The sequence below is a fragment of the Melozone crissalis genome, unplaced genomic scaffold, assembly GCF_028551555.1.
Source record: "Melozone crissalis strain CALT ecotype California unplaced genomic scaffold, PUWL_Pcris_2 ptg000322l_1, whole genome shotgun sequence".
In the NCBI taxonomy this organism is placed as follows: Eukaryota; Metazoa; Chordata; class Aves; order Passeriformes; family Passerellidae; genus Melozone; species Melozone crissalis.
This window is the reverse complement of record NW_026536073.1, coordinates 77229-100831: the sequence shown is the minus strand read 5'-3', so window position 1 is coordinate 100831 and position 23603 is coordinate 77229. Positions and strand designations below refer to the sequence as shown.

At 66.4% G+C, this 23603-nt stretch overlaps 2 protein-coding genes across 10 annotated transcripts; one reads left to right on the top strand and one right to left on the bottom strand.

Moving 5' to 3' along the window:
* Positions 1-807: 807 nt before the first annotated feature.
* PCBP2 (poly(rC) binding protein 2) lies at positions 808-14846 on the top strand. Of its 9 annotated transcripts, none has more exons than XM_054294761.1 (15): positions 808-883; positions 2911-3028; positions 3374-3397; positions 3501-3533; positions 4187-4303; positions 5508-5639; positions 6190-6318; positions 6725-6799; positions 8108-8194; positions 9271-9312; positions 10271-10343; positions 10769-10807; positions 11647-11699; positions 12221-12390; positions 14302-14844. In XM_054294761.1, exons 2-15 carry the CDS (start codon positions 2960-2962, stop codon positions 14336-14338), a joined length of 1080 nt encoding a protein of 359 aa, XP_054150736.1. In that variant the 5' UTR covers positions 808-883; positions 2911-2959; the 3' UTR covers positions 14339-14844. The 9 variants fall into 9 exon arrangements, with proteins under 9 accessions (XP_054150736.1, XP_054150729.1, XP_054150738.1 ...); XM_054294754.1 differs by lacking the exon at positions 14302-14844 and adding an exon at positions 13020-13659; XM_054294763.1 differs by lacking the exon at positions 8108-8194 and having other exon boundaries at positions 14302-14846.
* Positions 14847-15317: 471 nt separating this feature from the next.
* On the bottom strand, positions 15318-23262 carry MAP3K12 (mitogen-activated protein kinase kinase kinase 12). The gene is made up of 13 exons (XM_054294751.1): positions 22929-23262; positions 22175-22358; positions 21093-21284; positions 20377-20535; positions 19728-19886; positions 19426-19534; positions 19137-19246; positions 18403-18519; positions 17923-18060; positions 17005-17443; positions 16721-16791; positions 16387-16639; positions 15318-15495 (listed from the first exon to the last, which is right to left on the bottom strand). The coding sequence occupies exons 1-13, from the start codon at positions 23254-23256 to the stop codon at positions 15403-15405; spliced, it is 2352 nt and encodes a 783-aa protein (XP_054150726.1). The 5' UTR covers positions 23257-23262; the 3' UTR covers positions 15318-15402.
* Positions 23263-23603: the final 341 nt, after the last annotated feature.

Below are 23603 nucleotides of genomic sequence, written 5' to 3'. Positions count from 1 at the left end.
TCACCCCCAGACCCCTCGGTGCGGGGCTCATGGCTCTGCTGTCCCCCCCAGCGCTCTTCGTCCTCGTCCTCCTCCTCCTCGTCCAGCAGCTCTGACTGAGGCACCCCCAGGACCCCCCAGGACCCCCCAGAATCACCTGGGACCCGCCAGGACCTCCTGGAACCTCTGGGACCACCAGGAACCGCCTGGGACCACTCGGGGACCCCCATCCTGTCCCCATGTCCCCCATCCCCTGCTGCCGAGAGGGTCCCGGGGTGTCCCCGCTGTCCCCCAATAAAGCTCTGGGACACCCCAATGTGCGTCAGCGTCTCCTTCGCGCCGAGGGGGGCTGGGCTTGGGGGAGTCACAAACCCCAATGCTCCCAGGGAGGGGGGCTGCCCTGTGCCCCCTGTGCCCCTATTGCCCCCAGCCCTTCCTATTGCCCCCTAGTTGCCCCATGTCTCCCATGCACAATTCTATCACACCTTTACTCGCTCACCTTTACCCTCATTTCCCCCAGAGCTGCCCCAGTGCCCCCATTACTCCCTCATTGCCGCCCATTGCCCCCCCAGTGTCCCCCAGTTCTCCCCCAGCGCCCCCAGTCCGCTCCCGGACCTCCCCGCCGCCAGGGGGCGCTGTGCGGGGCGGCGGCCGCTCCGTCCCGCCCCGCACGCGCGGTGCGTTTCCGGGTCGGGGCGGGTGTAAATCGGGCCGCGCCCGCCGCCCCCTCCCAGACCCGCGGCCGCCGCAGTCGGAGCAGCCGCGCCCGCGCCGCCGCCGCCGCCATCCCGCGCGCCCGCCCGCCGCGCTCCCTCCCCGCCTCCCCCCCCCTCCCTCCCGCCCTCCCTCCTCCCGCTCCGCCCGGAGCGCCCTTCGCCCAACGCCGTTACCGGCGCCGACACAGGTAGGCCCGACCCCCCGCCCCCCCCCATCGCCCCCCCACCGCCGCCCCCCGGCCCTCCCCGCGGGCCCCCCGCGCCCCCCCCGGCCGCCATCCGGGTCCGATCCCCCCCGGGCCGGGCCCTCAGCGCGGCCCCCCCCGCCGCCCCCCCGCCGGCCGCGCCCTCACGGCGCCCGCGGCCTGCGCGGCCTGTGCGGCCTGTGCGGCCCGCGCGCCCCGCGCCGCCGGCCGAGGGCACAAACGGCCCCGGGGTGCTCGGGGGCCGCCGCTGCCGCCTCCCGCCGCCCCCCCCCGGCTCGCCCCCCCGCCGGAACCGGGCCGGGGGGGTTCGGGGCGCCGCGTGCGTCACATGGCGCCGCCGCCCCCCGCCCGGGCCGGCTGCGGGGGGGCCCCGAGGGGCGTGGGGAGATTTTTTTTTCTTGTTTTCTACTCCGCTTTTTTGGAGTTTTAATTTTTAAATTTTTTTTCTTTTTTTTTTTTTTTTTTTTTAAATTTTATTCTAGTAGTTTTTCTTTTCCCGCCCGGGCCCGGTTTTTCCGCCATCCCGCGCTGTTGTTTTCCCCCCGCCGGAGCGGGAAGGAGGCGCACGGACGGGCCCGCGCGGGGCCGCCGCCCCCCGGGGGATCCGGGAGCTTCCCCCCGGGCCTGCCCGGAGCCGAACGGTGATCCCCGGTCCAGAGTGGGTTCGGAGCCCCGGGCCGGTGTCTCCCGACCCGGGCTCCCCCTCACCCGCCTTGTGATCGGGCCCCTCCGGGGGCTCCATCGCGACTCGGGGTCGCTCCGGGACAGCCGATCCGCTCCCCCCGGCCCAGCTCGGAGCCGGGACCCCCGGCCCGGTAACGCCCCCCCCCCCCCGCCCCTCCCGCAGGGCTGAGCTGGCTCCGGTGCCGCGTCCCCGCCTCAGGGACGGGCTCGTTTCAGAGCCGCGTCCCTGCCGCAGCAGCCGCGGCTCCGGCTTTGGGACGGAGCTCCCGGGGGCGGCGGGATCCGGCGCGGGGCCGAGCTTGGGGAAGTTTCCCTGCGGAAGGGCCTCACCGGGAGTCCGGCCCGGGCCCGCCTCACCCCCGGCGGGGCCGCTTGGCCCCTTTTGTCCCCGGAACGGGCCCGGGCGGGCGGGCTCGGGGCCCGTCCTGCCCTCGCCCCGCTGCCGGGGCTGCGATCCCGGGCTCCGCTCCCCGGACCGGCTTGGTTGCGGGGGGGAGGCCGAGCCGGGCTCATGGAGGCCGCGGCAAAGCCCTCCGGTGCCAGCGAGGCAGCGCGGCCCTGGGCCTGCCTCGGCCGTGGTTAAACTTTGATGGGGCACAAGCGGGGGCCGAAATGGGAGTTTATTTACCGGATTCCTATGAAAAGCTCGGCTGAGGCCGGCCGGGCTGTTTTGCAACGCTGCCGACTCAGGTGGTTTGAAACCTGATCGTGCGCTCATGTGGCCTTATCTGGGTCTGAGGGAATCGCCTCGGAACCTGCTCCGAGGGGCCCCGCGCGGGCTCGGGAGCGCCGATGCGGTTATTTTCTCCACAATCCCGGCTGCCCAGAGGGCCAAACCCCCGCGACTGGGGTGCCCGCTCCCATCGGGCAGCTGCAGGAAGACTTGGGCTGGGAAAAGTGTGGGGCTCGCAGGGAGCGGTGGCTTTCCCGGACCTGTAGGGACCACGATTAGTCCTCGGTGCCCCCTCGGCATCCCTGGTTGTGTCCAGGAACCGTTTGTGTCCCCAGGGCTACCGGGGGTCACCCTGAGGTATTCAGTTGTCCCTCAGAGAAAGCCCTGCAAGAAGCAGGGCTGGGACGAGGCAGGGGCTGAGCAGGACCCTCATGACCCCAAGAGTTGCTGGATCTAGGTGGGATTGGGCCAGTTCAGCACTGAACATTCATAGGAATGGAGCCAAACCACCACGGATCATCCCAACACTTCAGGGGGCCATTTGAGGGTTGAAGCAGCACAGGGAGGCTGGAATCCTGCCTGGACAGGCCGGGGGGATTGGCAGAGCTCCTCAGGTCACAGCCCCCCACTGACGCAGCCCCTCTCCCCCCAGCCGAGGCCCGAGCGCTGCTGCAGCCTGAGCCGACCCCGCGCTGCCCACCATGGACACCGGAGTCATCGAAGGGGGTCTCAATGTCACGCTCACCATCCGGCTACTCATGCACGGCAAGGTTCGTGTCCCCAGCCCCCTGCCTGGAGCCCTGGCCTGGCACGGGGTGGGCTGGGAGCTTCCGTGGGGTCTCCTGGGGCTGCTGTGGGGCCAGGAATGTGCTGCTGGTCCCTGGGCAGGTCCTGGCGTGCAGCCAGCAAAGGAAATCATTATTGGGGTGGAGCAGAATGTCCCGATGGGAGTTAAGGTGGGAACAAGATCAGCACAATTGGGATAAACCCCAGTTATCTGAGGGGCAGAGCTCAAGTGCTCAGGAGCTTGTTTTGACTGAAAAGAGCTGAGTTTAGGCTTGGGGCTCCAGGAGTTTTTAAAACGCTGACTAACGGTGCTTTTGTTTCCATCCCAGGAGGTGGGAAGCATCATTGGGAAGGTAAGTGAGGAACAAACTCCTAGCCCTCCCTTTCCCCTTCTCCCTCCCTCCCTGCCTGCCACCGTGGCGCTGACGCCTCTCTCCCTTCTCTGTTCCCTCACAGAAAGGGGAGTCCGTGAAGAAGATGCGTGAGGAGGTGAGTGTGGGGACTGGGGCAGGATCAGGATGGCAGGGCAGGATGGCGTGCGGGGAGTAGGGCAGGATCAGGATGGTGAGGAGCAGGGCAGGATGAGGACGGCAGGGAGCAGGGCAGGATGGTGAGGAGCGGGGCAGGATGGTGAGGAGCAGGGCAGGATGGTGAGGAGCAGGGCAGGATGAGGACGGCAGGGAGCAGGGCAGGATGGTGAGGAGCGGGACAGGATGGTGAGGAGCGGGACAGGATGGTGAGGAGTAGGGCAGGATGGTGAGGAGCGGGACAGGATGGTGAGGAGCAGGGCAGGATGGTGAGGAGCAGGGCAGGATGAGGACGGCAGGGAGCAGGGCAGGATGGTGAGGAGCAGGGCAGGATGGTGAGGAGCGGGACAGGATGGTGAGGAGCAGGGCAGGATCAGGACGGCAGGGAGCAGGGCAGGATGGCGGGCCTGGCGCGGGCTCCGCAGGCAGCGCGGCGCAGCGCCGGCATGGCGCGGGGAATGCCGGGAGCTGTGGGCAGGCGCGGCAGGAAGCCGAGGAGGAGAAGATGGCTGCCGGAGCCGAGGGAGGGGAGGAGGAGGAGGAGGGAGGGCTCTGTCCCCGGCGGGGGATCCGCAGGAATGCCGGAGCACTGAGGTGGCGTTTGCCTCCCCGCAGAGCGGAGCTCGCATCAACATCTCGGAAGGGAACTGCCCCGAGCGGATCATCACCCTGGCGGGACCCACCAACGCCATCTTCAAAGCTTTTGCGATGATCATTGACAAACTGGAAGAGGTGTGTCCACGGCCCCCTGCAGTCGCTGCTCTGGTTGTCCTTTCTCTCTGGCAGAGCTGACCCCGGGACAGGCCCCGGGGGCCCAGGGCCGCTGTTCCGCACGGGCAGCCGGCGTCTCCCTGCCTGGCCCCGATCTTTGTCCGGCGCTGTGCTGGGGCAAGGTCCAGGCACTGCTGGAGCTGGGGCCCCACGGGGACTTCCTGCCCAAAGCGTGGGGCAGAGCGGGGCTTGGAATCCCCCTGACTCTGCTGGTGCTGGTGTCACTTCCCCCCAGCACGCCCCAGGGCTCAACTCTCCCCAGCCCTGCCAAGGAGGAAATGGGGCTGCAGCTGTGTGGGGCTGGAGGAGCTGCATCGTGTCCCTGGTCCTGTTAAATCAGTGACTTCCAGGGGAGATTTTGCTGCTACATAATGTGGATCTTGCAGGTGTTAGATCCTGCTCTCCGAGCTGCGGTGTTGATGTTTCTGCATTGGAGGTAGCAGGAGTTGGGAGTTCTCCTCACCTGCTGTGGGGCAGAGCTCTGCGGCCCTCACCCTGCCTGTGGGGGTACAAATTGTATTGCCCTTTAGATTTGGGACACTGCCCAGGGAGAAACAAGCCTGTGCTGGCAGCTCTGACCCAAACCCCCCTGCCCTCACTGCAGCGTTAAAGGCTGCAGGGCTTGGAGCTGTTAGTGCCGAATGCAGGGAGCCGGAGTCCTCCACGGGCTCTGCAGCGCTCTGGGCACTGGCCTTGGAGCTGAAGCTTTGCTTTTAGTAGGTCAGTTGAGCCCTGGCCTTGTGCCTCCCCTCCCCCTGCCAGCACATGACCGCTGTAATCGGCGCCGGGATTGTTTTCCCGGCGCTGCTGCCTTGATCCCTGGTGCAGCGGGAGGCTCCGCGCTGGCTCTGGAGCCGCGGCGTCCCCGAGCCCCCCTGCCCCGTCCTTGTCCCCCTCCAGCGCCGGTTCCTGCTTGGCCGGGGTGGCACCCAGCCTGGGCCGGTGCCTAAACCCATTTCCAGTGAGGCAGCAGAGTTTGGCTGCTGCTTCCCCAAAATACATCCGTGTTTTTTCTGGGCTGCTGAGGAAGTCCTGGGAAAGCCCCGAGGTCACCTTGGCCTCGGCCACCGGTGCCAGCGTCACCTCCCTGTCCCTGTGCCGGGCACGGCCCCAGCGCGTGCCGTCCCAGCAGGGCTGAGCCCTCAACACCTCCTCTTCCTCGCAGGACATCAGCAGCTCCATGACCAACAGCACAGCTGCCAGCCGGCCCCCGGTCACCCTCCGGCTCGTGGTGCCCGCCAGCCAGTGCGGGTCCCTCATTGGCAAAGGAGGCTGCAAGATCAAGGAGATCCGAGAGGTGCGTGCTGCCCAGCCCGGGGGACCCACGGGGGGCTCAGGTGTCCCCAGGGACAAATCCCTGTGTTGTCCCTGCCCTAGGGATGTGGCATCACTGGGAGGTTTTGGTGCTCCCTGTATTTTAGTGCTTGGCAAACTGAGACTCAGGCCAGACCCTTCTCTGCCCGCTGCTGTCTCTCACAGTCTGGGTTCCTGCTCCCCCCTTTCCATGGCTCCTGATTGCCCTCTCCCCAGCCTTTCCCAGATTTTGGAGAGGGAGATGGCTGCCCTTGGCCATGCCATTTAGCACTGGGTGCTGTTGGATTAACTCTGCTGGCATGGAGACTGGTTTGGATTGGGTTACAGGGACAGGCTGAGGCCAGGTCCCCCTCTGCTGCCTCAGGCTCCTGGTGACTGAATTGTATCCAGCTGGGATTAAAGGACTTTATTTTGGGGGACAGGAGGAGCTGGGGGGGCAGTTTTGGCTCTGTATAACCATGCACGGGGTTCATCGTTGAGGTCTCAGCCCTGCCCGGGGTCTGACGGGCTATTTTTACCCCTCGACTTGGCAGAGCACGGGGGCACAGGTCCAGGTGGCAGGGGACATGCTGCCCAACTCGACTGAGCGAGCCATCACCATCGCTGGGATCCCACAGTCCATCATCGAGTGCGTCAAACAGATCTGCGTTGTCATGCTTGAGGTAGGGCCCCTCCCTGGGCCCGTGCCCGGGGACACGGGTGCTGCAGGGGATCCCGCTGCCCTTGGAGGGGTGGAAGTGCTGAGGAGGGAGAAGAAAGGAGCTGCTGGGGGATAAAGGGATAGCTGGGGATTACAGCCTCATCCAGGTGAGGCTCGGAGCTGCTTAAAGCCAGGGTCGAGCAGGGCCTCGAGAGCAGCTCATGGTGTCACCCACGGCCCTGCCGTGCTGCTGGGTGTCCTCCCTCGGCCCTGTGCCCAGGGTGAGGAACGAGTCACGCTGCCCTGGGTGACCAGAGGGCCAGCTGGCAGTGCAGAGCAGAGCAGAGCCCCGGGGCTGTGGGCTGCGGGGAGGGGGCTGTCGGTGCCAGCGGCCTCGGTGTCTAACCTGTCCTCCCTGCCTGTCACAGTCTCCCCCGAAGGGTGTCACCATCCCGTACCGACCCAAGCCCTCCAGCTCTCCCGTCATCTTTGCAGGCGGCCAGGTAAGGCCTCTCCTCTGCTCCTGGGGTGCGGGGTGGGCAGGGAGGGCGGGCAGGGTCGTTCCGAGCTGCCAGCGCGCCCCGGCCGCTCCGCGTGCCCGTCACCCACGCTGTGCCCTCGGCCCCTCCCCTGCTAAGGGACGGCAGCAGGGAACAGAAAACGAAACGGCTGATTTGGGAGGAGAGGGTGCTGGAAAACACTCCTGGAATTTACCAGCCAAAAAATAACCGGTTTGGCAGTGTGGTGGCGGCAGTGGGGGTTTGAATGGGGCCGAGCTGCGTAACCCAGGCTCTGCCCCCCTGCCTCGGGCTGGCTCCAAGGACTCGCTGTGACCTCTGTGGGTGACTGGCCCGGAGCCTGGCGGTTCTCTGCTCTCTGCCACCGGTTCTCGGGGTGCAAAGGCTCAGCCTGTGCCGTGGGTAGGGTTGGGGTGCGCAAAGGCTTCGTCTCTCAGGAGGGGAGGGTGTCAGATAGGAGTAGTGCCAGGTGGCTGGGCTTTAGTCCCTCCTGCGCTGAGCTGGGCAGTGGCCCGAGCTCTGCCCCGAGCCACCGTACGGGGGACAGGTGTCCCTTGGGATCCTGTCCCGCTGTAACGGGCCCGGGTGCGGGTCAGCTGCTCCCACCCTGCGCCCCCGGGGCTGCCCCAACGCTCGGAGAGACCATGGCGACAACGCATCCGCTGCCTTCCTGCTGCCAGGGACGCCCCTCGGGGTGGGCAGGGCCTGGCTTTGTCAGTGGGGGCCTCGGTAGGCAGGGAAGGGGGTCAGGGAAGGGCTGTAGCTGCCGCCGGCCTCCCCGAGAGCCAGGCCTGACTCTGCTCTGCCCCCTCCCAGCCCCGCCACGCTTGTTGTGGGGACGGACCTGCCGCCGTCCCCTTGCTCCCCGCCCCTGCCCCTCTCCCTGCCTCTTCCTCCCCACCTGAACCCGGTCAGCCCCCCCTCCCGCCTCCCCGACAGCTTCTCCCGCCGCTCTGCTCCCGGGGCAGCGCAAGGCCCACCGGGGCGGGAGCCGGCCGCCTTCCCCGTTAGAGCAGTGAGGAGCAGGCTTCCACAGCCACGCATCTCTTCCCTCCCCTTGCCCCTCTTCTCCCCTTCCTTCCTTCTTCCGCCCCCGTCCCCGGCCCAGGCCCGCAGCAGCCCCCGGGCCCCGCTCCCGGTGGGCCTTGCGCTCTCTGTCTGCAGCTCAGAGTCGCGCGTAGAGCAGGGCGAGCCCTCGATCAGCACTGAGCTAATGTGGATGTTGAGTTTGGTGTTAGCGAAAGGTTTCGGATTGACAGCCCTGGAGACTGAAGTCCTCTAATTTATCCACAGGACAGGTACAGCAGCGGCAGTGCGAGCTACCCCCACACCGCCCCATCCATGTGCCTCAACTCTGACTTGGAGGGACCACCTCAGGAGGTGAGAGGGGAGTTCAGTCTCCACGGCCCGTTCAATCCTTGGCCTCTCTGAGACTGCCAACAAGGGTGGCATCCCTGTCCCCGTCCCCCAAAACCGACAACGGTGGCTTTTTGTGCTGTGGACTCCTGTCCACTGGGAACTGGACTCTGAGCCCACCAACCTCTCCTCACGCAGGCCACCCGGCAGCCACTGCATGGCAACGAACTTGGGCCAATTCCAGCCTGGGCTGCAGTTCTTCCGGTGACCTGGAAGTGAGGCTGTGTACCCCCCTCTCCCCCTCCTCTCCCACCCGCCCCCACCTGCCCGGCCCCCCCAGACCTCCCCGAACCTTAGCCAGCCAGGCCCCAGCCAGTGCCTCGCCCTTCCTGGGTAGCTTCAGGAGGAGTCTGAAGTGTGTGGCTGTCCCCTGTAACCCGGGGACACGGAGTTGTGGCAGGTCAGGCCCTCGCCTCGTTCCCCTCCGAGCACTGGGCCGTGTGAGCAGTGGTAGCCAGCGCCAGCACTGACCTGTAGCTTGCCCGGCGACGTTGTCCTAGGCGTGTGGAGTGACGAGAGGACTCGGAACGGGGCAAAACTTTTTTTTGGGGGTGGGAGGGGAGGCGGGGGAGCTGCCGGGCCGGGGCAGAGAGGGGCCAGGAGCAGCAGCAGGGCCGGCGGGGGCGTTGGATCCTCCCTGCCTGCGCGGGGGCGCAGGGATAGCAGCATTGTCGGACTCACCACACCATAACATCTTCATCAAGATCCCAGCCGTTCTCTTGTTGGTTTTTATTTTTTTCCTTTTTTCTTTTTTTTTCTTTTTTTCCTTATTTTTTGTCTGCCACCTTTTTTTTGGGGGGGGGACGGCACCGATTCTGCCCACCCCCTCCCCGTACCCGCCACGTCAGGCCAATTCGAGTAACCGCCAGCCTAGACACTGCTTGTGACAGCATTTATCCGTCCCCGCCTCTCCTGCCCCACTTCCCTCGCCCCGGAGAACTCTCCACCTTGGCTCTCTGACTTCCTGGCTAGTTGAAATCTGTCTGTCCCTGGGTGGCTGTCCGATGGTTGTTAATAGGACTGTTTTCCTCCTTTTGTAGGCCTATACCATTCAAGGACAGTATGCCATTCCACAGCCAGATGTAAGTTTTTATTTACAACTTCTTGTCTTGAAATCCACCCTTTTCCTCCCCCACCTTCCAAAAAATTTTCTCCGTGCTTTCTCCACTCGAGCTGGCTCAGCTTGGGGCTGAATACTCGATCTGATCTGAGCTCCCCAGAACCTCCCCCCCCAAAAAAACCCACTCACCCGCCTCAGCTGGCCCTCCTGCAGCCAGCTCCATCCGGCCTCAGATCTCTCCTTGGATCCTCCCCCACCTCCTCTCTGACACTTCCCTCCTCCTTAAATTATATTATATTATATTATATTATATTATATTTTTTTTCCAAACCCACCTCTCCCTGGCTTGGCATTTCACACCAGCTCTGGCTTTTCCTTTGCCCCCCGCCCCCCCCTCAATTTGGCACGAGAACGCCCCCCCCAGCCGGCACACGGTGGCTGTGTCCCCGCGGTGGCTCTCCCGGGGCAGGGGACAGCTGGCCCGGCGGGCGGGCGCAGGTGGCAGTCGGGGAGGGGGGCTGGCCCCGGCCCAGCCCGGCAGCGGCCGGCGCCGTCGGACACCTCCATCCTCTGGCACCCATCCTCATCCCGTAGGGGCTGCTCTCTGCTCCTGGCACCCGTAGGGCAGCGAGGGGGGTCTGGCGCGGGGTCGGGGGCTCCGCGGCGGCCGGGCCGGCGCGGCGGAGCCGAGCGCGCTCCGTGCCCGGGCCCTGCGCTCCCCGCCGCGCCGCGGGCACCTGCTCCCTCCTCCCGCTCCTCTCTGCTTCTGTTCCTGCGCTGCTCCAGCCCTTGCTGCGCCGGGGGGGTGGGCACAGCCCCCAGCCTCCCGTGGCCGGGCCGGAGGGGCCGGGGCGGGCGCGGGGCCGCGTCCGTGCGGGTGCGCGCGGCGAGTGCTGCCCCCGGCCCCGGGAAATGGCTAACGCCAGCCTCTCTCTCTCTCTCTTTCTCCCTCTCCCTGTCTTCCCCCGTCCCTCCTTTAGCTGACCAAGCTGCACCAGTTGGCAATGCAACAGTCACACTTTCCAATGTCTCATGGCAACACTGGATTCAGTGGTATGGAAACTCCTTCTCTCCGTGTGCGTTCGCGCGCGGCCGCAGCCCAGCCCCGCCTGGGGCCGAGCTCACACAAACCTAACCCCAAACGCTGCCCGGGCCCGGCCAGGTAACCTCTGCTCTGGGGACGTGTGTGGGGCCGCAGGGACAGGGCTCCGTCCGTCCGTCCGCCCACCCACGCTGCTGCCCTCCCTCCCTCGCTGCCCGGTGCCCGCAGCACCCGCTCTCTCCCCTCCGGCTGCTCCAGGCCCACTGCAGGCCGCTGCTGACTGTACCAAATTCACTGCAGATTTGCTAAGACGGCTGGAAAAAAACCAAGCCACCTAAAAAAAAAAAAAAAAAAAGAAAGAAAATCAAAATTACCCATTGGGGGCTCTAAACTAAACTTGAGACAGCCAAACTCATTGTGACTTGTATCTTAACAGGCGTTGACTCCAGCTCTGCAGAGGTGAAAGGCTATTGGGGTAATGATCCAAACACACCATCTGTAGTTACTCTGTTGTGTATTGATGCTGCCCGGGGTCTCATTCTCCCTGATAGATGCTGCCCGGATGGGGGGAAGGAAAGGGGGTTGAGGGGAGCCCCAGAAGGGCTGGAGGTGCAGCCTGGCTCAGCTGCCTGGGCCCTGGAGCACAGCTGGATAGTGGAGAGCAGCAGGACTGGGTGGAGGCTCGGCTGTCCCAGCGAGCTGTGGGCCCCGAGCTGTGACCCCCACACCCAAAAACCACACAGAGGGGAGCAGTCCCCGGCCCAGGAGGTGCTGGAGCTGCCCCGGGAGTCGGGGGACAGCCCTGGGTGTTGTCCCCCTGCCACAGCCCCGGTGTGAGGGCTCGAGGCCACCACCGCTGCTCCCTCTCGCAGGGAGCGAGCTGGGGAAGGGGGGAGAGCTGGAAAAGCGTGTTCAGAGCGCCCCAGGCACGCGAGCTCAGCCCCGTGTGGGGGGCGAGCAGCCTCCCAGCCAGTGCCTGCCTTAGCACAGCCCTGCGGGGCGGCAGGGAGGAGGAGGAGGATGAGGGGAGCTGTGGCCTTTGGAAGCTGGGCCCGGAGTGGGAGTGGAGGCGAGTGCCCGGCTGGAGCCCCCCGGTGCCAGCCCCTGCTCTGGGGCTGTCCCGCCGTGACGGAGGGGACGCAGGGAGAGCCCTGGGGTGACGGAGGGAGGCAGGGCAGGGGAGAGCCCTCCCAGCCTGCTGTGCCCCCCGCCGGCTCGGAGCCCTCCCGGGCACCTGACCCTGGCAGCACTTGGGGTGCTGCACCCCCCGGCCGCCCCCGCCTCACCTGGGCCCCTCTCTCTGTCTCCGAGCAGGTTTGGATGCCTCTGCCCAAACCACCTCCCATGAACTCACCATTCCAAACGATGTGAGTATCCCGGGGCTTGGGCTGGGGGGTGGCTGTCCCCAGGCTCTGCCCCCCCACAGGGGCCCTGGGCTCACTGTCCTTGCCTTTGGGGCTGTGCGGGGCTCGTGGCTGCATCCCAAACCCCCTCCTCAGGCCACTCGGGCTGCCGCCACGTCCCTTGTCCCCATTCCAGTCATCTTCAAGGCAGAAAAGCCTTTTTTCAATCCTTTAACCCCTCTTTTCCAGCTAACACCCCACTCCCAGGAATCCCATAATCCTGGAGCTGTCAAGGTTGGAGGAGGCCTTCAAGGCCACCAAGTCCAGCTGTCCCCCACCACTGACCTGTGTCCCCAGGGACATGTCCCCATGTCCCCAAGGGGATGTCCCCAGGGGCCACATCCTCACCATTCCTTTTGGACACCTCCAAGGACGGTGTTGTCCCCCCCTGCCCTGGGCAGCCTGTGGGGCCGGGACAGCCCTTTCCCGGCAGGAATTTCCCCGGTGTCCCCCCGGAGCTGACCCGGTTTGCTGTCCCTCCCCAGCTGATTGGCTGCATCATCGGGCGTCAGGGCGCCAAGATCAACGAGATCCGCCAGATGTCCGGGGCTCAGATCAAGATTGCCAACCCCGTGGAAGGCTCTACTGACAGGCAGGTGACCATAACTGGATCTGCAGCGAGCATCAGCCTGGCCCAGTATCTAATTAATGTCAGGTGAGTCCCGCTGCTCTCGCCGTGCCCTCCCTCCCTCCCTGCCCGTGCCCCGCATGGGGGGAACGCCTGTGCCCTCTCCCTCCCTGTGCCCTCCCTGTGCCCTCCCCTGCCTGCTGTCCCCTCCCCGCTCCACCCGGGGATGCTGCAGGCTGACGAAGGGGCTGGGGGGAGCCTGGCTCTGCTGTGCCACCCTCAGGGGTGCCAGGAGGGGCTGCCCAGCCCTGTCCCCGTTGGTGTCCCCTGTCCCTGCTCCCTGCCTGGAGCTGGCAGTGGCATCTCCGGGCTGTTGGGCTTTGGGTCCCTGGGCTGTGTCCCTGCTCCCTCAGGGAGGTTCCTCTGCACTTTGGCTCCTTCCTGGGGGATCCTCTGGGGGGTGTGGGGGTCCCGTGTGCAGCTGGGCCAGGCCTGGCAGCGCCATCCCTTCCTCCCTCCCTCCTTCCCTCCCTCCTCCTCCTCCCCAGCTCGGCTCCTGCGCCGTTTTCGCTGTTTGTCCTGCGCTTTTTTTTCGCATTTTGTGCTGTTCCTTCCCTCCCACCCACACCCGTGTTTTGTTTTTTTTTTTTTTATTTTTTATTTTTCTTTTTTTCTTTTTTTTTTGTTGTTGTTTTTCCTTTTCTCCTCTGTTACAGTTTAGAAAGCGCTAAACCCTCCTCCCAGGCAGCCTCCGTCACGATCCCTGACCACCTCAGCATCAACCTCTCTCAACCCTCCACCCCTTCTTCTTCTTCCTCCTCCACCACCACCCCCTCGCTCGCCACCGCGGGGGCCTCCGACGCGCCCTCCAGCCTCCCCAACCCTCTTCCGACCGCCCCTTGTGTCTCCAGTCTGCTTGGCATGAAACCTGTCCCTCTCCTGGCGCTAAATGTCGTGTCTGCGGCCAAAGGCGCCGCGGCGCCCGCCGTGCCCTGTGTCACTAACAAACTCAAAGCCGAGAAGCAAAGGTTTTCCCCGTACTGAGCCTGCTCCAGGGGGTGGCAGCACCAGGACCCCGGAGAGGAGACTTGGAACACCAGTTTTTTTCCTCTTTTTTTCTTTTTTTTTTAAATTCTTTTTGGGGTTTTTTTAGTTTTCCTTTGTACCGAGCTCGCGCTGCCGTGGCAGCAGCAGAGCTGTTCTTGCCGGCCGAGAGACTGTGTCCCCTTGTCCTGTGAGCGGTCACAACTCCTTCTCTGCCTGCCTCCAGTTGTTGCTTGTTATTTTTTAATTATTTTTTTTTTCCATTTCTCCTCCTTTTCCCATTTTTTCTTTTTTGAGTAGTTTGGGTGCAGCTGTGGGGTTTGGGGTGGGATAGGGGGTGGAGGGAGGGAAGGGACTCTGTGATTTTTTTGGGGGAGGGGGAACTGCATCCCCGGCGCCCTGGGGGCCTCACCTGTCCTCTCTTAACTGTCTGTACCTGTAATAAAGTTGCCACGGTGAGAATCTGCTCTGGTAGATGTGTGCCGCAGCGGGGCCCGGCCCGGGGGTCCCCTCTGCCCGCCCGGGGTCTCCACCCCCACCCACGCCCCCGTTAAACCTCAGCGAGGGCCGAGCCCACGGCAGGGCTGGGGGGTGGGCTGCCCCGGGGGTCCCTGCTGGCCCGGGGACCCTGCGCAGTGTCTGTGTGTGCCCTGCACCCCCGCCCGCCCGGGGGTCCCTGCACCCCCTCCTGTGCTGCCTCCTCCCTGCCCCGCCCGGGGGGTCCCGTGGATCTCCCCCTCCCCAGCCCTCGCAGCAGAGCCCACCGCGCTCAGCCCGGACCCCCAGGACCCCCCAGACCATTGCAGGGCGGGGGGCTCCTCCCTTCCCCGGCTGCTTCTGCACCCCCCCAGAGCCCTCCCGCGGGGGTCCCGTGGGGCCCCTCCTGCCCCCCAGGGCGTCCCTCCCGCCCCTCTCGGTGCTGGGGGTCCCTCTGACGCCCTTTTCTCGTTGCAGGCTCTCCTCGGAGACCGGGGGCATGGGCAGCAGTTAGGGGGGCCCCGGACCCCCCCGCCTCGCCATCCATCTGCGGCCCCTTAGCACCGACCCAGGTTTTAAACTAGTTTGTACATTTTCGGTTCCTCCAGCCTCGCGCCACTCACCAGGTTCAGTTTGTTTCGATTTTTTTGTTTTTTCGTTTTTGTTCTGTTTTTCGGGGTTATATTTTTTTCCCCCCTTCTCAAATTAAAAGCATTTTAATTCCTTCGTTCAGCTCTTAAAATTGCTGAACCCCAAATCTTAGTTTTATAAAGCTTCTCTCTCTCCTCTCCCCACCCCCCTGGCACCTTCTCCCCTCCTTTCCCCGTTTTTTCGGCTCATGAAGTTTCTGTTTTTGTCATGACATGTAAGAGTGGAAGAAAAACGAAAAAAAAGCAAAAAAAAACAAAAAAAAAAAAACATTTCAGTTTAGTTCTGTAACGTCAGGAAATTTTTCAAAAAAAAAAACTGAATAAAAAGATGGACTGGAGCTTTTCCTTGTGAATAGAACCTGCAGGATATTTTGGTTAATGGATCTGCCTGTCTCAGTCTTTATTTGAAATCCCCCTGGCTCTTCCCAGTGCTCCCAGTATGGTCCAGTTTGGTTCTGGAGAGGGATGAACACCCCAGCTGGTGTTTGGGACCCTTCCCGAGGGTGGAGGACCAACCCAGTGCTCCCAGTATGGCCCAGCTGGGGCTGGGAGTGCCACTGGACTGGGGCGGACCAGTCCTGGGCAGGGAGCTCTGCCCCTCCAGATGAATTTTTGGGGGATCTTTCCCATTTCCCTCCAGACTGGTTTGAAATGGGGACCTGCTGTTGGTTCTGTTCCTTCTCTGCTCTTCCCCCCAACTCCCCTGGCCCCTCCAGGAGTGACAAACCCCCCTCCCCATTTTCCCCAGTCTGAACTGGGGCAGCTCCAGTAGGACCTGCACAAACGGGGGGCTCCAGGACCCCCCTGCCCCTCTCCCCCCGTTCCCCAAGGCAGCAGCCGCAGTAGAGAGCGATAGATATTTATATAAATATTTGGGGCTGTACAAGTGAGGAGGGGGAGTGCAGGGGGGGCTGTGGGGGCACGCAGGTCACAGGCCCGGGGGGGCTGTGGGCCGGGGGGGCCCCTCGCCGCTGCCTGAGTGATCGAGCTCCGCGCTGTCGCAGTCCGAGTCCTCGGAGACCTGGGGACACACGGCAATGGGACATCGCGGGGCCGGGGGACACGGACCCCCGACCCATTTCATGGGGGCCACACCTGGGGACAGGGACCCCCAACCCATGGGGGCCATTCCTGGGGGACAGGGACCCCCAACCCATGGGGGCCATTCCTGGGGGACAGGGACCCCCAACTCACGGGGGCCATGCCTGGGGACAGGGACCCCCAACCCCACGGGGGCCATGCCTGGGGACAGGGACCCCCAACCCATGCGGGCCATTCCTGGGGGACAGGGACCCCCAACTCACGGGGGCCATGCCTGGGGACAGGGACCCCCGACCCATGGGGGCCATTCCTGGGGACAGGGACCCCCAACCCCACGGGGGCCATGCCTGGGGACAGGGACCCCCAACTCACGGGGGCCATTCCTGGGGGACAGGGACCCCCAACCCATGGGGGCCATTCCTGGGGGACAGGGACCCCCAACTCACGGGGGCCATTCCTGGGGGAGAGGGACCCCCAACTCACGGGGGCCATGCCTGGGGACAGGGACCCCCAACCCCACGGGGGCCATGCCTGGGAGGCCCTACAGACCCCCTTCCCTTTGCCAATCCCACCCCATAGGGTCCATTCCTGGGGGAGAGGGGTCCCCCCCTTCCCTTTGCCAATCCCACCCCACGGGGGCCATTCCTGGGGGACAGGGACCCCCCACCCTTCCCTTTGGCACCCCACTGTGGGGGCTTGAGGACCCCCACCCCATGGGGATCATTCTTGAGGGACAGGGACCCCTTCCCCAATCCCACCCCATAGAGTCCATTCCTGGAGGCCTTGTGGACCCCCTTCCCTTCACCAACCCCATCTGGGGGGCTCGGGGGACCCCCACTCCCCGGCGCCCATCCCTGGGTGGGGGTCTCACCTTGGTGGGGCTCAGCCCCCCGTGCCGGCGGCCGGGCCCGTCGGGCGGGGCCGCGTCCAGCGGGATCTCGGAGCCCTGGGACAGCAGATCCTCGGAGCGGTCATCGGGGCGCTCGTCCGTGTTGGTGCTGCCCACGTCGGGCGTGGCGCTGTGCGACGGCTCGCTCGTGTGGCCCTCGTCGCCGTCGCCGTCCGAGAAGTTCTCCGAGCTGAAGGTGGACAGCGACTGGCGCTTGCTCATCCCCGGGGGCCACCTGGGCAGGGGCGAGGGGGTGAGCGCGGGGGGCTCCAGCCCCGCAGCGCTCCCGGCGTGCCCGGGCGGGGGTCGCACCCACCTCTGCCGCAGCGGCAGCTCCACCTCGCTGTCCACCTCGCCCTCCTCTTCCTCCGACGAGACCCCCCGCTTCTGGGGGCGCAGGGAGGGAGTCCTGGGGTCCTCCTGAGGCCCCTCGGGAAGGACCCCCGGTCCTGACCCGCCCTCTGCCCCGCCAGGGACCCGGCAGACGTGCAGGGGACACTGGCGCCCCCTCCCCCGAGGATCCATCCCCCTCCCACTTTGGGGCGGCCCTGGGGTCCCCTCGCCGCCCCCCAAAAGGGCCGGGGGGGTCGGGGGTCTCACCTGCCCGCGGGTGACGGCCGCCCGGTACAGCAGGGCCGCGGGGGTCAGGTGCTGCCCGGCCGCGCCTTTGCCCCCCCGGCCGGCGCCGCTCTCCCGCTCGGGCTCCCCGGGCGTGGGGGGCTGCGCCGGGGGCGACCCCCGGCTGCCCGAGGCGCCCTCGGGCCCCGCGTCGGGCTCGGCGGCCGGGGGCGCGCCCGCGGCCTCCAGGGTGCCCCCGAGGATGTCGGGGCTGGCGGCGGCGGCGGGGGGGCCCCGCGGGGTCCCGGCCTCGGGCCCCGGCTCCGCGCAGCCCCCCCGCGGCCCCGCCTTGCGGTGGCGGCCCTTGGCGCGGCGGCTGCGCCCGGGGGACGGGGGGCCCTTGGGACACCCCGGCAGCGCCACCTGCGCCATGGCCGCGTCCAGCTTGGGCAGCAGCACCTCCGGCTTCAGGATGTCGGGGCTGGCGCGGGAGGGACAGGGCGAGGCTGCGGGAGGGGATCCAGCACCGCCACCCCGGGACAGCCCCAGCCCCGCAGAGCCCCCCTCCCTCCCCGGGACACCGGGGTCCGCAGGACCGGAGCTCCCCAAAGGACCCCGACCCCCACTCCGAGGTCCCCAAATGCACACCCGGAGCATTTCTCCCCTCAAGAACCCAGACACCCCCAGTCCCCTAAACGACCCCAAATCCAGATTTCCCAACACCTGCACACCCAGAGCATCTCCCCCCTCCCCAAAGAGCCCAGACACCCCCACCCCAAAGAACGCCGTCCTCCCAGTCCCCTCAACGACCCCACAGCCAGGTCCCCAGACCCCCCCCACCTGCTGGACCCACACATCCGTGCCCCCCAACCCAAATCCCTGGCACCCCCGTTTTCCCCCTATGTCCCCCCATCCCAAACTCCCCAAGGTGCCCCCCCGAGGGACCCCCGCCCCCCTCACCGCTTGCCGTGGGGCGAGAGTTTCTGGGGGACGTTTCGCTTCTTGATGAGGGTCTCGACGGCGTTGCCGTGCAGGAGCCCCCGCGGCACCCGCGGCTTGAAGAGCCCGGGGTAGCGCTTCTCCAGCGCCTGCTCCCGCCTGCACGGGCCACGCGTGGGCACCCGCGCTCCTGCCCGGGGCAAGCGGGGCCCGGGGGGCGGCCACGGCCGGGGGGGAGCGGCCACGGGGTCAGGGATCGCCATGGGGGGGACAAAGAGCTGGCCATGGCGAGGGAGTGACCATGGGATGAGCACTGGGGGTGCTGTTTGGGGGTGTCGTTTGTGGAGGGTTGTGATTGGGGGTGTAATTTCAGGGATTCTGTTTGGGGGTGTTCTTTGGGAGGAGTGAAGTTTGGGGGTGTTATTTAGGGGAGTTTCTGTTTGGGGGTGTTATTTGCGGGGGCAGCTGTTTGGGGGTGCTGTTCGGGCGCTGCCCACCCACCTGAGCAGCTCCTTCTCCTTGAGCTCCAGCTGCAGCATGAGGGCGCTCAGCTCCATGTACAGGTTGTTGGCGCGCTCCAGTTTCCGCTCGTAGTGCTCCCGGATGTCCAGAGCGTGCCTGGGGACACGCGTGGCGTCAGCACCGCGCGGGGGACAGGGACAGCAGGGACACGGACAGCAGGGACAGGGACAGCAGGGACAGGGACAGCAGGGGCAGGGACAGCAGGGACACGGACAGCAGGGACAGGGACAGCAGGGGCACGGACAGCAGGGACAGGGACAGCAGGGGCAGGGACAGCAGGGGCATGGACAGCAGGGACATGGACAGCAGGGACAGGGACAGCAGGGACAGGGACAGCAGGGACAGGGACAGCGAGCTAACGGGACAGCAGGGACAGGGACAGCAGGGACAGGGACAGCAGGGGCAGGGACAGCAGGGACACGGACAGCAGGGGCAGGGACAGCAGGGACAGGGACAGCAGGGACATGGACAGCAGGGGCAGGGACAGCAGGGACACGGACAGCAGGGGCACGGACAGCAGGGACACGGACAGCAGGGACAGGGACAGCAGGGACACGGACAGCAGGGACACGGACAGCAGGGACAGGGACAGCAGGGGCAGGGACAGCAGGGACAGGGACAGCAGGGACAGGCACAGCGACCCACCGCCCTCCCTGTGCCCCCCCAGCCCCTGCTGCCCCCGTCCCTTCCCAGCGCTCCCAGCACGGCCCCACCGCAGCTCCTCGCGCCGGCGGTTGATCAGCTCCTCCTCCAGCCGGTGCAGACACGTCCCCTCCGACTTGATCTTCTCGAAGTGCAGCTTCACCTCCTCCCGCCACTCGGCCTGCGGCACAGGGACAGCGCCGCCGTGACACCGGGCTCCGGCCACACCGGGCTCCATCCACACCGGGCTCCGGCCACACCGGGCTCCGGCCACACCGCACACCCAGGGCTGCGGCGGCGCCGGGCACTGCGGGCACTGCCCAGCCGGAGGAAGGGGGTCCTTGCTGCCGCGGTCGGTACCTGGGATTTGAAGTAGGTCTCCTGCGGGGTGGAGAGGACGTCGGCCGAGGCGATGTCGAGGTGCAGCAGGATCTGGCGGAAGGACGGGCGGTTCCGGGGTTTGCTGTTCCTGGGGGGAGCACACGGCGCTCAGGGGGGCTGGGGGGTCTCGGGGGGTTCTGGGAGCGCTGGGGGTGCTGAAGGTTTTGGGGACCAGGGGCAGAGAGGGGTGCACAGGGGTCCCCCCCTGCCCTGCCCACCCCGTCTGTGGCGGGGTCCCCCGTGGCACGGGTGCCCACAGAGGCGCCCAGGTGGGCACTCACCAGCACTGGCGCAGCAGCACCTTGAAGCCGTCGGGGCAGCTGGAGGGCACGGGCAGGTGCAGGCTGTTGCTGCCCACGCCCCAGATGATGGCCGACGAGTCCACGTCCTTGTAGGGGATCTCGCCCGTCAGCAGCTCCCACAGCACCACCCCGAAGGACCTGTGGGCACCCGCGGGCCCCGTCACCCACGGAGGCCTCCTGCTGTCCCCTCGCCTCTGCCCCTCTGGCGTCCCCGCTGTCCCCACTCCTGCAGTCCCTGATGTCCCCTGGCCCTGCCACGTCACTCCCAGTGTCCCCAGTGTCCCAATCTCTGCCCCTCCATGTCCTTGGCGTCCCCACAATGTCTCCTGTCCCCTGTGCCTGCCGCTGCAGTGTCCCCAGTGCGAGCACAGCTGGCAGTGTCCCTGGTGTCCCTCAGTGTCCCCCGTGTCCTCAGTGTCCCCGGTGTCCCCATTGTCCCTCAGTGTCCCCATTGTCCCCAGTGTCCCTCAGTGTCCCTCAGTGTCCCCAGTGTCCCCGGTGTCCCTCAGTGTCCCTCAGTGTCCCCAGTGTCCCCGGTGTCCCCATTGTCCCCATTGTCCCTCAGTGTCCCCGGTGTCCCCAGTGTCCCCCATGTCCCTCAGTGTCCCCGGTGTCCCCGTGGCCTCACCAGATGTCCACCTTCTCGGAGACGGGCTCGTTGCGGATGACCTCGGGGGCCATCCAGGCCACAGTGCCGGCGAAGGACATCTTGGTGCTCTTGTCAATGAGCTCCTTGGAGGTGCCGAAGTCCGAGATCTTCACCACGTCGTCGTAGGTGATGAGCATGCTGGGGACACGCGCTCAGCGCCACGCCAATGACACGCCAATGACACGCCAACGGCACGGGCACGGCACCGCCGCGGGCATGCAACTGCTGCGGGCACCAGCGGGTCACGGCACGGCAGGGACGGGCAGGGCAGGGACAGCGGTGACATGGACAGGGGACAGCCAGCATGGGCAGGGACAGCGGTGACATGGACAGGGGACAGCCAGCATGGGCAGGGCAGGGACAGCGGTGACATGGACAGGGGACAGCACTGACACAGACACAGAATGGGACAACAGCCACACGGACACGGCACTGGCGTGGGAAGCCAATCGGATGGAACAATGCCACCACCATGGACATGGCACCAGCATGGATGTGATTCCAAAACGGACATGGCACTACCATGGGCACAATGCCAGCATGGACATTGCCCTGCCATGGGACACCACCGAGGACATGGCACCACCAAGGGCACGGGTCCGTCCCGTGCCAGCACCGCTGTGCCACGCACCCACCCCACGCACAGCCCCACGCCCGGGGGTCCCCGGGCGCCCCTCTCCCCGTGCCCGGCTCACTTGGGCGATTTGAGGTCGCGGTGGATGATCTTGTGCAGGTGCAGGTAGTTCATGCCGCCGGCGATGCCCATGGACCAGTCGACCAGCAGCGAGGGGGTGACCTTGCGGCCGGCGCGCAGCACCTCGTAGAGCTGGCCCTGGGCGCAGAACTCCATGATGATGCAGTAACAGGGGGCCTGGGTGCACACGCCCCTGCGGGCACAGCGCCGCCTCAGCGCCCGCGGGGCCGCCGGGGCCACCGGGGCCACCGGGTCACGGGGACACCCAGCACCGTGCCCCGGGCCGCGGTGGCCGTGACCTCTGTGGCCGTGCCCATGCTGGGCACCGTGTCCATGCTGGGCACCGTGTCCATGCCGTGCCCATTCCACGTGCATGCCGTGCCTGTGCCATGTGCATTCCATGTCCATGCCGTGTCCATTCCATGTCCATGCTGTGCCTGTCATGTCCATGCTGTGTCCATGCCATGTCCATGCCATGTCCATGCTGTGCCCATTCCATGTCCATGCAGTGCCCATGCTGTGCCCATTCCATTCCATGTCCATGCTGTGTCTGTCATGTCCATGCCGTGCCCATTCCACGTGCATGCCGTGCCTGTGCCATGTGCATTCCATGTCCATGCCGTGTCCATTCCATGTCCATGCTGTGCCTGTCATGTCCATGCTGTGTCCGTGCCATGTGCATTCCATGTCCATGCCGTGTCCATTCCATGCCCGTTCCATGTCCATGCCATGTCCATGCTGTGCCCATTCCATGTCCATGCTGTGCCCATGCTGTGCCCATTCCATGCCATGTCCATGCTGTGCCCATGCTGTGCCCATTCCATGCCATGTCCATGCTGTGCCCATTCCATGTCCATGCTGTGCCCATGCTGTGCCCATTCCATGCCATGTCCATGCTGTGCCCATGCCGTGCCCATGTTCTAGCGTGCTCCATGCCCCATGCCATGCCCATGTCCCATTCCTGCAGTGTCCCCCTGTCCATGCTGTCCCTTCCTGTGCTGTCCCCCTGCCCCTGCTGCCCGCTGCCCTGCTGCCCCCGTCCCCGTGCTGTGCCCGTGCCCCGGTGCCAGCAGCCCCTCTCACTTGAAGGTGATGATGTTGGGGTGCTTGAGCTTGCGCAGGTGTTTGATGTCGGTCTCCTTGAGGTCCCGCACCTTCTTCACGGCCACCTCCTCGCCGTGGAAGCGGCCCAGGAACACGGCGCCCTGCGCCCCGCTGCCCACCCACTGCAGGTCCAGGATCTCCTCGAACGGCACCTCCCAGGGGTCTGCGGGCACGGGGGGCAGGGAGCCACGGCTCAGCAGGACCCCCACCATGGCACCCACGGCTCAGCACATGGCACCCACAGCCATGGCACCCGTGGGTCAGCACATGGCACCCACACCATGGCACCCACACCATGGCACCCACAGCCCCCTGGGACCCCCACACATGGCACCCACGGCTCAGCACATGGCACCCACAGCCATGGCACCCACACCATGGCACCCACCGCCCCCTAGGACCCCCACCATGGCACCCACGGCTCAGCAGGACCCTCACACGTGGCACCCACAGCCCCCCGGTACCCCCAGCCCTGGCACCCCCACACCCACACCCCTGCTTTGCCCCCCTCTCCCCTGGTTTTGCCCTTCACCCCCTCTTTTCTCCTCATACCCTCCCTTTACCCCCCTGGGCCCTACTCTGGACCCTGCTTTGAAGCTCCTTTGCCCCCTCAGCCCTGTTTACCCCTTTCCCCCGTTCTTTGCCCCTTTCCCCCCACGCCCCCCCTGCCCCGGTGCCCCCCTGCCCCGGTGCCCCCCTGCCCCCCGGTGCCCCCCGGTGCCCCGGCGCTCACCCTCGGGCGGGTGCTTGTGCTCGGCCGCGTACGCTTTGCCGATCATGGTCCACACGGGCTTGAGGCACCCGAAGAGCCCCTCGAGGAAGCCGCCCCCGGCCTGGCAGCGCAGGTGGGCGGCGTCGGCCGCCAGCGGCCCCGCGGCCTCGGGGCCGAGCTCGGGGCCCCGGGCGCCGCCCCGGCGGGGCCAGGCCTCGGGGGGCGCGGGGGGCGCCGGCAGCACATCCCGCAGCACGCACTGCGTGGGGGTCAGCTCCTGCTCGGGGGTCCCGTCCGACGGCAGCGCCAGCGACGGCGACGGGGTGCGGGTCTCGTGCAGGCAGGCCATGGGGCTGGGGGCGAGGGGCAGCGGGGACGGGAGCTCAGCGGGGACGGAGACCCCCAAACTGGGGCGAGCGGTCAGCGGGGACGGGGCAGGCAGGCCATGGGGCTGGGGGCGAGGGGCAGCGGGGACGGGAGCTCAGCGGGGACGGAGACCCCCAAACCGGGGCGAGCGGTCAGCGGGGACGGGGCAGGCAGGCCATGGGGCTGGGGGCGAGGGGCAGCGGGGACGGGAGCTCAGCGGGGACGGAGACCCCCAAACTGGGGCGAGCGGTCAGCGGGGACGGGGCAGGCAGGCCATGGGGCTGGGGGCGAGGGGCAGCGGGGATGGAGACCCCCAAACCAGGGCGAGCG